Source organism: Lycorma delicatula, chromosome 4 (genome assembly GCF_047948215.1).
Source record: "Lycorma delicatula isolate Av1 chromosome 4, ASM4794821v1, whole genome shotgun sequence".
Lineage (NCBI taxonomy): Eukaryota > Metazoa > Arthropoda > Insecta > Hemiptera > Fulgoridae > Lycorma > Lycorma delicatula.
The window spans coordinates 46,649,592-46,664,497 of NC_134458.1; the positions used below are offsets into that span (position 1 = coordinate 46,649,592).

The 14,906-nt window shown below is 34.2% G+C and overlaps 1 protein-coding gene across 3 annotated transcripts in view; it reads left to right on the top strand.

The window, feature by feature from the left end:
• The first annotated feature begins 260 nt into the window (after nt 1-260).
• LOC142323347 (vitellogenin-like) overlaps nt 261-14,906 on the top strand; it is a 99,374-nt gene continuing 84,728 nt past the window's right edge. For 2 of the 3 annotated variants that reach the window (XM_075362852.1, XM_075362853.1), the window contains exons 1-2: nt 262-420; nt 11,377-11,534. In XM_075362852.1, the coding sequence (XP_075218967.1) occupies nt 366-420; nt 11,377-11,534 (213 nt within the window). In that variant the 5' untranslated portion in view covers nt 262-365. Of the gene's footprint in view, nt 421-11,376; nt 11,535-14,906 lie in introns of all 3 variants that reach the window. The other variant, XM_075362854.1, reaches the window with a different exon arrangement.

Consider the following 14,906-nt stretch of genomic DNA (forward strand, 5'->3'; position numbering starts at 1 on the left):
CATGTTGTTTCCTTTTTCTTATCTCAGTTTAACATAATTGATTATTCTTTATTTATTTTTTATAAGAAAGAATATTTTTATCTATAGCAAAAGATTATGCATAAAAATATGATTCAGCCATGTGTTTGTAATCACAGAAATTTTGCTGAATATTCATTATTGTTTATTTAATTATTTATATATTAAAATAAAGGTCAAACAATTTTAATTAAGTTCAGATAACTAACATTGCTGCTGATAGCAGATTCTCTATAAAAAATAAAAAAAAAAAATACTTTTTAAACTTTAGAAAATTCATTGTATGTAAATTACTATTGAACAAACTTATTAAGCTTTCACAATCATTGCAGTTCAATCCTCTCAAGATGCACATGATTGAAAAGTTAAAATTAGTCATCTTCGTTTTTTCATTCATATTGAGTAAGTTGTTATTTTATTTTATAATTGTTTTTAATTATTAGCTTAGAAAAGAGATGCATAATTATTTATTTTAATTCATCAGTGCAAAAATTTTATTACAGATTTTGGTTAATCTGATATTCAGAACTAATGTGGACTAGTCATTTGAAATTTCAGTTTTGAGAAAAAAAGGCAACTTACAGATATATAACTCTTGTTGTATTACACAACCAATCTAATTTCTAAAACCAAGCGATATGTTGTGCCATCACATATAGTTAGAGAGTGGATATTTTATTCTCTAAGAATTATATTTACTTATCTTAAAAATTCCATTGCTATACAAGAAACTACTACAAATTCGATGATTATATGACTAGATAATGTGTATAATCTTAAATAAGAGTGCATAATAGTACTGCTCTCACCTTTCCGCTTTCATTAAGCTGCAATTAATAAAGTTTTCTGTTATGAAGGTTAAAAATCTGAACACTGCAACTGTAAATATAAATTGGTACACTAAAGGTAACTTATTTATATAGAAATTTATTGAATAAAATTTCATATTTAAGTAATCAAATTTAAAAGAATTCTTTGTATTTACCAAATTTTCTAATTTTTCCAAAATTCAATAAAACTGGTCACCTTTTTGTTATTTAACATAAAAACAATGATTTCCTCCTAAGTTTTTAAATTACATTTTTCATTTTAGATCTATTGAAAGAAATATGAACAAGTGTTTTCTTTTTTACTTAGATTTGAATTTTCAGTACCATCGGCAGATTTAATGTAAATCGAGAAAACCTCAGAAAACTTTGACGTTTAGACTGCAAAGTTTGGCAGTAAAATGTCAAATCTTATCATAATCATTTCTACGTAGAATTGACAAGATTAATGCAGCTCAGCTCATAGGTCCTGATCTCATAGTTCCCAAAATGTTTTATTCATCGTAGTCATCAATGCACTTTTTAGTGTAGGTATTACCTTTAAAAATTTTCTTTCATGAAACAAATATGAATTTAATTGAGAATTATGTTAATTTTTTTTTTTTTAAATTGCACACAATGGTCGGAATGAGGTTTTCATTAACAAAATGAGTTTTTAATAACGTAAAATCGCATGCCACTCTCACTCACTGCCCAAATTCTAACCCACACAAAAGTCTCAGAGTGCAAAAAATCCAATAAGAACTTATTTTGTTCCCTAACACCCGAGGCTGACAGGAAAATTCACAAATTCAGGATATGACTATCCCAGGGATACATGCTCCATGAACATTTTTTTGGCAAGTAGGAGAAGATCTTTGAGAGAAGAATACAAAATAATTTTTTGTCCAATATCTTTATCCCTCCTTGGAACAGTTGCAAAAATTTTGTTGCACCCACTTTTAGAATGCTAAATCTGATTTATAAAATAAAGTAATAGTGATATATTAAGGGTATTATTTTTATTATGCTATGGAAAAATGTTGAATCATTTTACTTTGGAGCTTGTATTTTTTGACACATGAATTAATAGTATGTACTAAATTTAAATACTGTAAATGAAAATATTTATTGCTAGAAAGATACTATCATATCCTTTGCTCCATGAACTTATTAGATGTAAAATTGTAGTCAGTAAATTCCTCGCATGCTTCTGAAAACAATTTAACCCTTCCAGGACCTTAATGCAGAGTGGTCCAAAAGTCACAGTACAATCCAAAGTGTCGCGTAGCACCATATTGTTGAAAAAACGAAAGGAATATTCCATCTTCATTTTAAAGGGAAGGAAAGACAGTGTCTCCAGCATGTCCAAGTACCACTCGGAATTAAGGGTTCCATCGATGAAGATTGGTACCCACACGGGTAGCAATCGATGAAGATTGGTGTGGGATACCCACACGGGTACCCCATATCCCACACCACACCATAATTTTAACATCTCCAACAACATTGGATGGGTCAATCAAGTGCGGATTTTCATCGCACCAATATCGGTAATTCTGCCGGTTCACCTCGCCACTGACGTAAAACATAGTCTCGTTACTGAATAGGATACTCTGTGGGAATATAGGGTTGTTCTGATATTAACGTAATACCCACATACAGAACTAGACACGTCTGTCTGGGTCATCCTCAGAAATTTTTTGCAGCATTTGCATCTTAAATGGGTACCATTTGTTGCTATGAAGAATACGCGGAATGGAAGAACGACTAACACGAATTTCACTTGCAAGACGTCAAGTGCTGCTTTGTGGGCTCCTTGCAAAGACAGCTAAGACCATCGTTAAGGTTGCTTCATCAGTGGAAGATTTGGGACGACCACTACGTCGCCTGTCAGACACATTTCCAGTTTCCTTGAATTTGGACATGAGGCATGCAACAGTGTTATGCGAAATCGGTAGTCTCTCTGGGTGGCGCCTGTTGAAAGCTGCTGCAACGCCTCGACTGCTTCGTTCACCAGACATCAGGATCACCTCAATTCGCTCTTTCTTCGTCAAATCCATCATATGTCACCTGCAAAAAAAAAAATATTTTCAAACTTTTGGATGCCGATAATTCCTGCACCATAACAGTTATGTGAAATCTGATCGCAGAAATAAATTCCTGCCAAAATTTCAATCTGTTTTGATATGTCACATGACCCCCTCCCCATTTAAATAAATGGACGACGATTCAAAATGGTGGCCGTTGTTGTGTTATGCCCCAAAGGTGTTTGATACCTACCCACCGGGTTGGTCTAGTGGTGAACGCGTCTACCCAAATCAGCTGATTTGGAAGTCGAGACTTCCACCGTTCAAGTCCTAGTAAAGCCGGTTATTTTTACACGGATTTGAATACTAGATCGTGGATACCGGTGTTCTTTGGTGGTTGGGTTTCAATTAACCACACATCTCAGAAATGGTCGAACTGAGAATGTACAAGACTACACTTCATTTACACTAATACATATCATCCTCATTCAGCCTCTGAAGAATTATCTAAACGGTAGTTACCGGAGGCTAAACAGGAAAAAAGAAAGAAAGGTGTCTGATACCTAATTTACGTTGGTGTATCCAAATGTTTCATTTTCTTTACAACTTCTGAAATAATAGGCTGTACTGTGACTTTTGGGCCGCTCTGTAGAACAAGTACTTTTACAATATATCCGTATTTCTTCACGAGTTGAGATCAAAAATTGTTTTTTGTTGAAATATTAGTTATCATGTTGAAAATGACCTGTTTGTAGAACAATATTTGACCAGATTACAGGAAAATGTTTTTTACATCTTTTAGACCTAAAAAATGTGTTCGGATACATCCGCCGATAGTGTAAATTGAACATCAACCCAGCGGATATATTCTCCAGCAGTCTGAACTGAGCACCTAATAGGCGGATATATCCATAGGTAGACTCATATGATCGTAATTTAACTTATTAGAAAGTGTGTATTTAAAATATAAAAACAATACCTTAAAATAAAAAATCTGATGTGGGTACTACATTACTTCCTTGTACTCCTATTAAATTATATACACATATTGTTTATTTTACTTCATTTAAACTTATTTCATTTGAAAGTGAGATACGATCCTCCAGTTCTTTAATAAAGTCGACAGTTACACAATCGCTAAAATATTAGTTTTTATTAACATCAATTATTTTACGATAATTAATTCAACAATCTTACCCGAAATATTAGAATAGAGTAAAAGTCCCTTTATTACTCTTTAAATAAATGTAAGTCTTATATCATATCTAATGCTATGTTTTTAAAATTATTATGTTGTAACCATCAACAAAATGAAAACAAAAACGTGGTTTTAACATTTTCTTCCTCTTTATATTCATCTTCTTCTCATTTTTTTTTTTTTTTTTTTTTTTAGCTATATTTCTCCATGTTATCTTTTTTTTCCTGTATGATGGTTGTTTTTTTTTTCATTTTTGATTTTTCAACAAATAATCCAGTAATAAAAATTGAATATTTTACACTGTAAGGGCAAAATTAACATTTGTAACCAGTATAGAGTAGTTCACTAAATGGAGAATAGTTTAATTATATTTTTAATATTATTTATACGACACACCAGAAATTTGAAACTTTTGTTAATCAGCAACTCACGATGATTCGAATAATATTGATCTAGAATAGTACTATGTAACAAGAGTTGTAAGAAGCATATTACGCACAAGTGAAAAAAGTTAAGTATTTTTACGAGTACGTAATATATTACAAGTTGAGTTATGTACTATACTTTTTCTACAACCAGAATTAATTTCCTATAATAAAAAGAAAAAGTTGTCACTTGAAAGATACTTACATTTTTACTAAATAGAAATGTAAATTTGAAGGATAGAGTAAGTATTTTGAAATTAATAATTTGCAAATCATTCTTATTTATAAATGAAAATAATTTTTCTAGTAAAGTAAATACAAATATTTATTTTTTAAATATTATTTGGATCCAAATGTCAACTGTAATTAATAAAATAATTTTCAACAATTACTTTAAATTGAATACAATTCAAAAAATTACAGTTAGTACCAACATAACATTGTATTTTATTGTTCTGTTAAATAATTAAATAAAATTATTATTTTTAAATAAATATACAATTTTTAGAAGATTTTGCTAAGAAAATCCAAGAATAATACGATTCTAAATTGTAATTTTCTATTAATATTAAATAATCAGATATGATATACAATTTTTATTATCGACATAACATTCAATTATTCTGAATGTCGATTGCCCAGTCGATTGCAATCAAAAAGGAAGGTGCACAACCAGATGTTAACAACAGTCCTAAATAAAAAATTTCAATATTCTGGCTAATCGCTTTTGAGAATTTGTAAAAGGTAAAACGAGATAGGCTTTGGAAATAAAATTATTCTAATATACTAAGATCACGCTTAATGTTAAAAAAAAAACTGTTTTTCGTAAGCAAATTATTTCTAATTCTGAAAGAAAATAACTCTAGTGACAGTTTTCTACAAAAGGTTAAATCAGTATATGGCACGGGCTTCGGGACACCGATTTGAACCATATTGACTATGTGAATAATACACCGTTTACGTGTCTTCATCACAAAATACTAAGACGCAATATTCAATTATACTCAAGAAAAATGGCCCTAAAAATTTCCTTAGCATTTTATATTAGTTTATATATTTTTTTTTTCACGTCGCTCAAGTAGGTATGTGGTGTAAGTGAGAACTTGTCGGATCCGTAACCATGTACACATCAGTTCGAATCCGACTTCATATTAACATTTTTTTTTAACTTTTCTTTTTGTTAATTTAAATATATTGATTTATTAACAATTAACCTCCGATTGTAAAATTTTTTTAAATAAAATGAAAAGTACATAAAATTTTATTTCACTAATAACTTCTGATTTTTTTCTTTCTTTCTGGGGGGAGGGGACTCTACGTCCTTTGAATTGGGTTAGATTAAAAATTGGTGAAATTTTCTTCATTTCCGTCACGGCTAGCAAAAACAAAATATTTACACCACTTTCGTGACCTTATCCTTATCTGTTTGCATAAAGGAATTGCATTACGGCGAAGGCGGGGTGCAGTGACTCGCAATTTTTCGCACCGAGGTCCTACATGTTTCAACAAACAATCCCTGAGAGAACTATGTGTCCGTAGGGGTCGTATTCCTAATTTGTAAATTTTCCCATCAGTTTCGATTAGTGGAGAAGAAGAAATTTCCCAATTGTTTTTGTGGCTGCAAAACCTCTTTATGTGTTAGAATTTGTAACTATAATTCATATTCAATTTTCAAAAGCTTAATTAGAACTCCACACCAACACCTCCCCCCCCCCCCCGCGACATGACACAAAGAGTTAGATCGTGAGTTTTTAGCTTTTTCCTTTTTCCTGTTTATGCCGGACAACAATGGTTCTCGTAATTTTTGCGATTCGAGGCCTTCTTTTATCTTTCCTTTATTCCTGGCGCGGTAATTAATGTATATTATTTATTCGGCTGATTTTTTTTAATAAAAAATTACGTAACAAAAATCGCAGCCCGATTTCACAAGCGGTTCGAAGAGTAGCTAAACATGTTTGACAAAACAATTTTGTTATAATTCATCGCTCTGAGGTCTAGTTCTACTTGCTAAACAAAATTTTCGTAAGAATTGTATCCCCGGACAAGTCGTACCCCAAAATTTGTGAATTTACCTGTAAGTTTTCTTATTGTTGAACTCCAAAATCTTTTTATAGTTTAGAATTTGCGTCACTGGTGAGTCAATCAGGCGGTACGTGTTTGTATATTACATAGATATATACATTTTATCCTATTAATCTATTTTTTTTTTTTTTTTTATTAAAAATGTAGGCTATTTATTTGTATTTGATTACATTGTTACTTCATCAGCAATAGGCTTTTTTAAAAAATTACACACGTGTTCCAAAGTTCATGACATCGTGAAAAGTAAACAAAAGAAGAAAGAAAAATCAAAGTTCATTTTACTTGTTTATGTTCACATTAATATGTGATAGAATCGGAGATATTTTTGTTTTCTTCATTATATAATACATACGAATTCTGACCTGTCATCTTTTAGTCTTGCTTAAATATTGTTTAAGGACTAAGCAAAAATAATAACCAAAAATTTATTGTGTAGTAGATATTACTTATTTATTTTAATGAGATTTTTTTTATACTTAACTATTTCGAATGATAGATTATTTATCAAAGTGCGCTCCAGCACTAGGGTTATGTTACTATTATGCAGAAACACAATTCCACACAATATTATTTGTGATAATTAATTCCACAAACATCAGATTTTAATACACACAGATATGAAAGAGGTTTTGACCTTGCTCTATCATTTAAAGACTATAAAAATTTCTATAAATCTAAAAAAAAAATTAAATCGTGTAAGTACTCAGTATATCTGCTAAAGAACAGCGGATAGGCCTTCTAGATTATTTTATTGTGCAGGATTGTCACTAAACAAGCAGCAGAATAACAGATGTAATATAACTACTTATTTCACCGTCATAATTTCTTTAGGTTTCGTGATTACTTCTGTAGTACAAAACTTTTATTGGACAACAATGATCAACACTTTTTTTAAGTTAAAAGAAAGCGTAAAACTCATATTTGACGCTCGCTTATCATATTTGACAAAAAAATATCTCTATTATTAATACATAATTTATTATTTAATTTATAAATTACTAGTTATGTTATAAAGTTAATTTATAAAGTAAGTCTTGTTAAATGTTGAATGTTAAAATTAATTGTATAAATTTCTCCAATCCAACCGCAATTTTAACATTTTGACTGTTCATTAACTATTATTAGAATATTTACGTTATCGTCTAATTTTTCAAGCTTGTGGGATATGAGCTTATAAAATTACAATCATTTTATAAAATTACGAAAATGACTAATCGTGTATAAATTAATTTATAAAACAAATACTACATTTTTGTTAAGCAGGAGCCAATTTGTTCCAGTAAAATAAAATAAACATGAAAAAATAAGCATTTAACAGTTTCTTAAATATACTGCATCCATTCACGAAAAGGTTTTTATTGTTGCAAGACCTGCTAATATCACTCTGGAAGGTTACCAGAGACAAATTTCTTTAAAAGTACAAAATTTATTTTTTTATTTTTTTTAAGAAAACTATTAATTTATTATCTAATATTTATTATTTTTGCACAAGATACTTTATCTATGCGTACAGTATACCCACTTTATACCAGATTCAATGAGCTTCTAGAGCTGAAGTAAACAAACTGCGCATACGAGTGTTCAAGCGGCAGATTCGCAAGTATCTCCTGTAAATCGTAATGCATATAAAAGAAACTACACGACGTTACGTTAATATTCACTAACCATCCGCTATTACATTTTACAAAAACTAAACATATATTTTAAATTTAAATAAATTAAGACATATTAAATGATCAATAAATATTTCTTACCTTGTTCGGCACATCTCATAACCCACGAGTATTTTATTCATTCTCTCTTTTTCTGTTTAGCCTCCGGAATCACCTTGCGGTGATTCTGGAGGCTAAATTCCGGAGGTGATTTCTTAAGAGGATGAATGAGGATGATATGTATGGATGTAAATTAAGTGTAGTCTTGTACAGTCTCAGGTCGACCATTTCTGAGACGTGTGGTTAATTGAAATCCAACCGCCAAAGAATACCGGTATCCACGATCTAGTATTCAAATCCGTTACAAGGATTTGAACCTTGGAACTCCCGACTTCAAAATCAACTGATTTGCGATGACGAGTTCACCACTAGAGCAACCCGGTGTTTGAGTATTTTATTCATTAAAATTGTTACGTAGTTTCCTTGAATTTTTTAAGAGTTATGAAATTGTCAATTGTCCACTTACAGTAAAAGTTCACTAATATTTTAGATAAAATCTCTATGATAATCAATAAATAAATTCAATTCAGTTGTCCGCGGGCGGACAGGCCCGCGGCCGAACGCCTTGGGACCTCCTGAGCGTCTAGGATTCACCTTGGTGCGGTGAAACCGTGGACACTATGTTGCTGGTGCTCGATAGCGTTCTCGTTATTACGGAAAACAGTTTCCACTTGGTAAATACTGGGCGTAAGTTCTGTATTGTGAGTCTGTTTGTGTGTGTGATTTTTTACTCTTGATGTTGGTTATTATGGTTGCGTAGTTATATTGAATGAGTGTGGGTTGCCATGTTACCATGAGAGTTCACAGAACGGAAAAAATTCCTGTGTTACGTGTGTTTTTTCTTTGTTGTGATGTGTGTGATTTGTTATTCATTGTGTTGGTGCTATCCTTGGTGTTGCACGGGTTGTGTTGCGTGACTGTGTGTTTGGATGATTCAGTTGTGATTGCGGTGACCGATTGTGTTTGCAGGTGTTTCCCCCCTTCCTGAAGTAATACTGCAAAGCGATTCGAGGAGGGGCTGAAACCTAGGGGTGGAGGTTTACTCGGTAGTGTGCAGGAAACATACGCACTTAATAACATCTTGCGGAAACTTTAGGGAGTCCAATACTGCTTCGACGCTCGTAAATGGGGTTCCTCCCGCTCTATAAAAAGAAGAAAAAAATAAAGTTTATCCGGTTCAAAAATCACTCCTTTTGAACTAAGCCATATTTTGATATCATTCTTCTTCCAAGACACGACTTGAATTTTTTCCTTTTTATATGAATGATAAGGGGCGTTGTCTAAGGCAATAACCGAATTATCTTTCAGAAGAGGCAACACTTCGCTAAACCATTTCTCAAAAGACCTGCTGTTCATTTCGTTTTGATAGTTTCCTGTAGATTTAGATTAAAAAATCCAGTGACCACCATTGTCAAACCTGGTATTACTGCCGAAATGCGACGCCTACCTTAACCCGATGGAGCCTTTTTACCGGTTGATGAACCAGACAGAAACGCTTCTTTTGAGGAATTCACAGCATTATCTTTCCAAACGAAATTTTTCGTGTGACCGTTGACCCAAGTTTTATCCATCTACCATATTCTACGCCCTTCTTGCCTCGTTTTCTTTATGTCAGTGAGGTAATGTCTTCGCTATATAATAACATCATCCCTTTCAATTAAAGCACTTTCCCGCCCCGTTTTTCGTATTTAAAGTTCATAATTTTAACAATTTATAAAATGTTGCTCTTCGGAAATCTGGTAGATTATTATCGCCATTTACCACTAGTAACACTTTGTCTATTTTAGGCAGTTCGTTTCGAAAATAAAATTCATGTACTTTTTTACAAATCACGTTTTTATCGAAATCGTCGACTTTTTCTTCGATTGACCTGCGGGGTTTTGTTTTCTTAGGAGACCGTAATTCATTAGTAGATTTATATTTGAGAATCACGTTGTACACTGAAGCAGCAAAACTTCCACCTATGTTAGCAGTTTTATTAACGACATCCAAAATCAATGCCGTTGGATTACTCTGTAATTCGATTTTGTAAGCATTTAAAATTATGTGCATTTCCGTACGACTTAAGGGCTTTTTTCGCGGCCTTTTTTTCAGGGAGGATATCAATAATCGTGCACTATTGTCAGCTAACTAAATCGGTATTAGACATGGTGTCAAAATAACGGTATAACTCAAGTAGTACATACACAAATCTAGGAATACACTACACTCACGTTTCAATAAACTTAAAAAAATTCCATTACCGGTATATTAACTTTAAATAACATTAGAGTAAATAAACAAGTAACAGAAACCCAAAAATTTAACATGAGAACAAAAGGGTGATCACATAAAAAGATTAAGGGTTTTAGTAGAAGTGAAAGACATAATATTATAAATTTATAAACGTTTGATAAGTACCATATGACTAATTAATTATACGGTGACTAATTGAGTAATGATTATTGTGTTGTATATAGATATGGCCGCGTTGTAAATCGGCTTGATACAAGGACGTGACTCGCAAAAACATGAAATCACTAACACAAACGCAACGTTCGTTTATTCTTCAGTCTACAATCTAACTGAATTCAGTATAGAAGGCAGTTATTCTCAACATGTTGAGTAATTAATAAATTTTTAAATGCGGTTTGATGATAGAAGAGCATTTACGTTAATTTACAAATTTAATTTAATTTTACTAATATTTAAGCATTAGACATTACAAATCTAGATGAAAATGTATATTTTATTTTAAATCTGTGTTCCTTTTTATTTTCAATATGTCTACATATTTCACTTACATTTATTAATAAAATGTCTCTCCAAAAGCAAAGATATTGTCCTGCTACTATATTAATTATATTCTGTACTTCCTAAAAAATATTTTTCTTATCTGGTTGAAATATTACTGATTAAGACACCTGGGCCAGTTAATTTTGACACATCAATGAAGCAATATGGATCTTGCTATGACTACTATTTATATTTGTTTCTTTTTTATACTCAGAATTTTTCATCAATAAAAGATTTTTTTTTTAAAGTCAGTTAAATGTAAAATTGTTATAGTGTAATTTTATGAGAATAATTATTTTAATGGTTAAATGTAAAAAATATTATTTTCAGCTGTAACAGCAGGATGGAAACCAAGACAACAGTATACATTTTCAGTAACTGGGAGAAATATTGCTGGAATGCCTCAGTTAAAGCAGCAGTACACCGGTATTGATTTTAAAGGAAAAGTTCTTTTACAATCTCATGATTTATCTATCATGTTAGTTAAGGTAAAGTAGTAACTTTACGAACTTATCGTTTTAGCCATACAGAAATCTTATTTATTATGGGCATAAGAAATTGTAATATTAGTAAATACCATCGCATTAGTATTTGTAAAAGTAATATGCTGTTACTATACTGAGTTTTTTTTAGTATCCATATATATGTTCTTAAATACAACAGAAGTGTTGATATTATCTTTATAACTTCACTAGGATGTCTTATGTGACATCTATATAAAAAATGATCGTCAGTTAATATTTTTTTTTTTATCTTAAAGAGCTACAGACTGTAACTATTAAATACAGATTACTAGTAGAATAGCTGATAATGAAGTTGGTTATATGTAAGTGACAACTCATTATTATTTAAGATTAATAGTGGCAGTTCATCTGCAGTAACAGAAAATAAAAAATTCAAACAGAATAGGACTGTGTATTGTGAATACTGTTTCAAGAACGTTAACTGCTTCATAAACTTAACTCCATTAACTACTTCCATGAGATTTTTTAGTCTCTTTAAGTAAATTCATGAATTATATAATCAAAATAACTTATGACTTGACTTTAAATAATAATAAATATTTTGCTGTAGATAAAAATTAAGTAAGTCTACAATTCTGAAACCGATACACTAAGGCTGTATATATTCATTGTTTAATCTTTCAAGCATTAAATCAAAAATTGTTAATTAACTATAAAAATAGTAATATATATGAATAAGCAATAAAAATACTATTCAAACAAATACCAGGAAAATTATATTGTAAAACTACAAACAAAGAAATTATAACAGATATAAGCACATAATTAAGCTGTTATAAATGATCAACATGCCATCTCCACCACATCAAATAGGCATACAAATCATTATATTAGTAGGCAGACAAGAACATATGCTGTCCATACCTGACGTATGGTACTAGCCTTTTTTTTTAAAGAGGTGGAGGAACCCCATTTATGGGCGCCTGGACAGTGTCAGGCTTGCTAGCAGGTTCTGCAATATGTTGTTTAATGTGTATGTGATCCTGCGCACTACCGACTAAACTTCCACCCCTGGCTACCCACCCTTCCTGGTACAGCTCAGACACACATTCAGACACCAGAGTCAACAAACACGGACCTCACACCCACAAGATACCAAACATCAGACTAAATTTCACGACACACTCCACAACATCCAATCATCACTCAGAAAACATACCTCACGCCGCAGACTCCACACATCACATCAAAGCCAGTCACATCCAATTACATAAACAAACACCTCACAGACATCGAACACTATAGTATACTTACCTCATGGGTCACCATCGGATGCAGAAGCGGAGTACCCATGACCTCATCACACCCAGGCGATCCCCACACGTACGGGGAACCCCGTAGGCTCTCAGCCGCATGCCTGTCCGCCCTCGCACTCTCCGACGACCACTTCTTCTACCCCTGCGAGACTCTTCCCAGACATACAGCTCCTCCATGATCTTCCTAGCAAACCTTGCTACAGCCATCCAGTTTTCCGCGGTTTCCAACTTGATCTTCTGCAGTTCCTCTGGAAGAAACATTTCCCTTTTATCTATGGTGTCCAATATTTCCCTCCCCGCATCCTCAAATCGGGGGCACCGAAAGAAGACGTGATATGATGTCTCTTTCTCGTCCATACACATCGGACAACTAGCGGAGTGATCTAGCTTAAACCTAAAAAGGTATTCTCTGAACCCCCCATGGCCCGCTAGAAACTGTGTGCTAGTAATCCAGCAAGCCATGGGCCCTGTCGCACCAACTTCTCAGGTCCTCAATTATGCAGTGTGTCCATCGGCTTCTATCACTAGTGTCCCACCGCATCGGCCATTCTCTCCTCATTTCTTCCATGATGAAGCTAGCCAATCTCCTTTTTTCCGTAGTTGTTGACGCCCGATTCTCTTCAATTTTCTTTCTGCGGGTGATTTCCAGATCGACAGGTAATATTCCCGCCAACCTTCGACTGCCTCTCGAGAAACCGTGCGATATGCAGCTGTAATACGGAGGCAGCTCCTTCTGTGTATTGATTCGAGAGCACCTCTGTATATGCCGTATCTGATGACCCCTCCCCACATCTCGGCGCCGTAAAGTAACGTGAAATATATCACTCCAGACAGCAGTCTCCTCCTCTGCTGCCTCGGTCCCTCACAGTTCGGCAGTAATCTGGCAACCGGACGCATGACCTTTTCAGCCTTCGAGTAGGCATCCAAGACGCGGGTGCCGAAACGATCCTGGCGTCCACCCATATTTCAAGATATTTTATCGTAGTCCTTGAAACTATCCTTTGACTCTCAAGCACAATCTTCAATATTGGCCTTCGCTTGGTTGTTGTAATCACAACAATCTCGGTCTTATCTGGAGCCACAGTTAACCCGACTCCGGCCATCCAGGTTTTGATTGTTGTGTATGAGCCTTCTATCTGAGCGATGGACTCTCTCAGGGTAATCGACTCCACCACGAGGGCCAAGTCGTCTGCGTAACCTACGAGAGTGACGCCCGTAGGTGGAGGAGTGCGAAATACGCCATCATACACTATATTTCAAAGGACCGGCCCAAGGATCGACCCTTGTGGAACTCCGCTATCTTTGCACCGTTCGACCGCTCCGTCCTTCACTTCGCTGATCAATTTGCGCTCACTGAGATAAGAGAGAATTATCCTTCTCAGATATGGGGGGACTCTCATACTCTCCAGCGCAGTCCTAATGGCGTCATGGGTCACACAGTTAAATGCGTTGCGAATATCAAGCGCCACGAACACGCAGATCTTCCTCCCTCCAACGATTCTCCTTGCCGTACCAACAACTTCCGATACCGCGTCCAAAGCAGATCTTCCTCTGCAAAAATCGAATTGTTTATCAGAAAGTCCCCCTGCGTCCTCAATAACTCTGGTCAGCCTCTGCAGCAGCATGCGCTCGAGTATATTTGGCATGGTGTCGATCATCGCCAGTAGTCTATAAGAGGACGGAAGCACAGGATCCCTCCCCGGCTTGGGAACCAAGACCAGGCGCTGCCGTCTCCACCTCTGAGGGAACACCCCCTCATCTAAACAATTATTGTATACCTTCAAAAAGACATCAGGGTTCACCCCAACAGCCACCTTAACTGCCAAATTTGGCAAAAGGTCTGGTCCCAGTGCTTTATCCAGAAGCATCCGTTTCACTGCTGCTGAAATCTCCTCTCTGGTGAAAAGTGGAGGGGAATTCCCATCGTTCTCAACATCTGCAACGACCCCATCCCCATGAGGGAGCAGTCCCTCAATTATGTTCTGTACCTCCCTGGTGTCCAGTGATAAGGGGACTCTAGCTTTTAGTGCCCTTTTAACGACAATTGTAAATGGATTCCCCCCTGGGTCTGTATCAATTT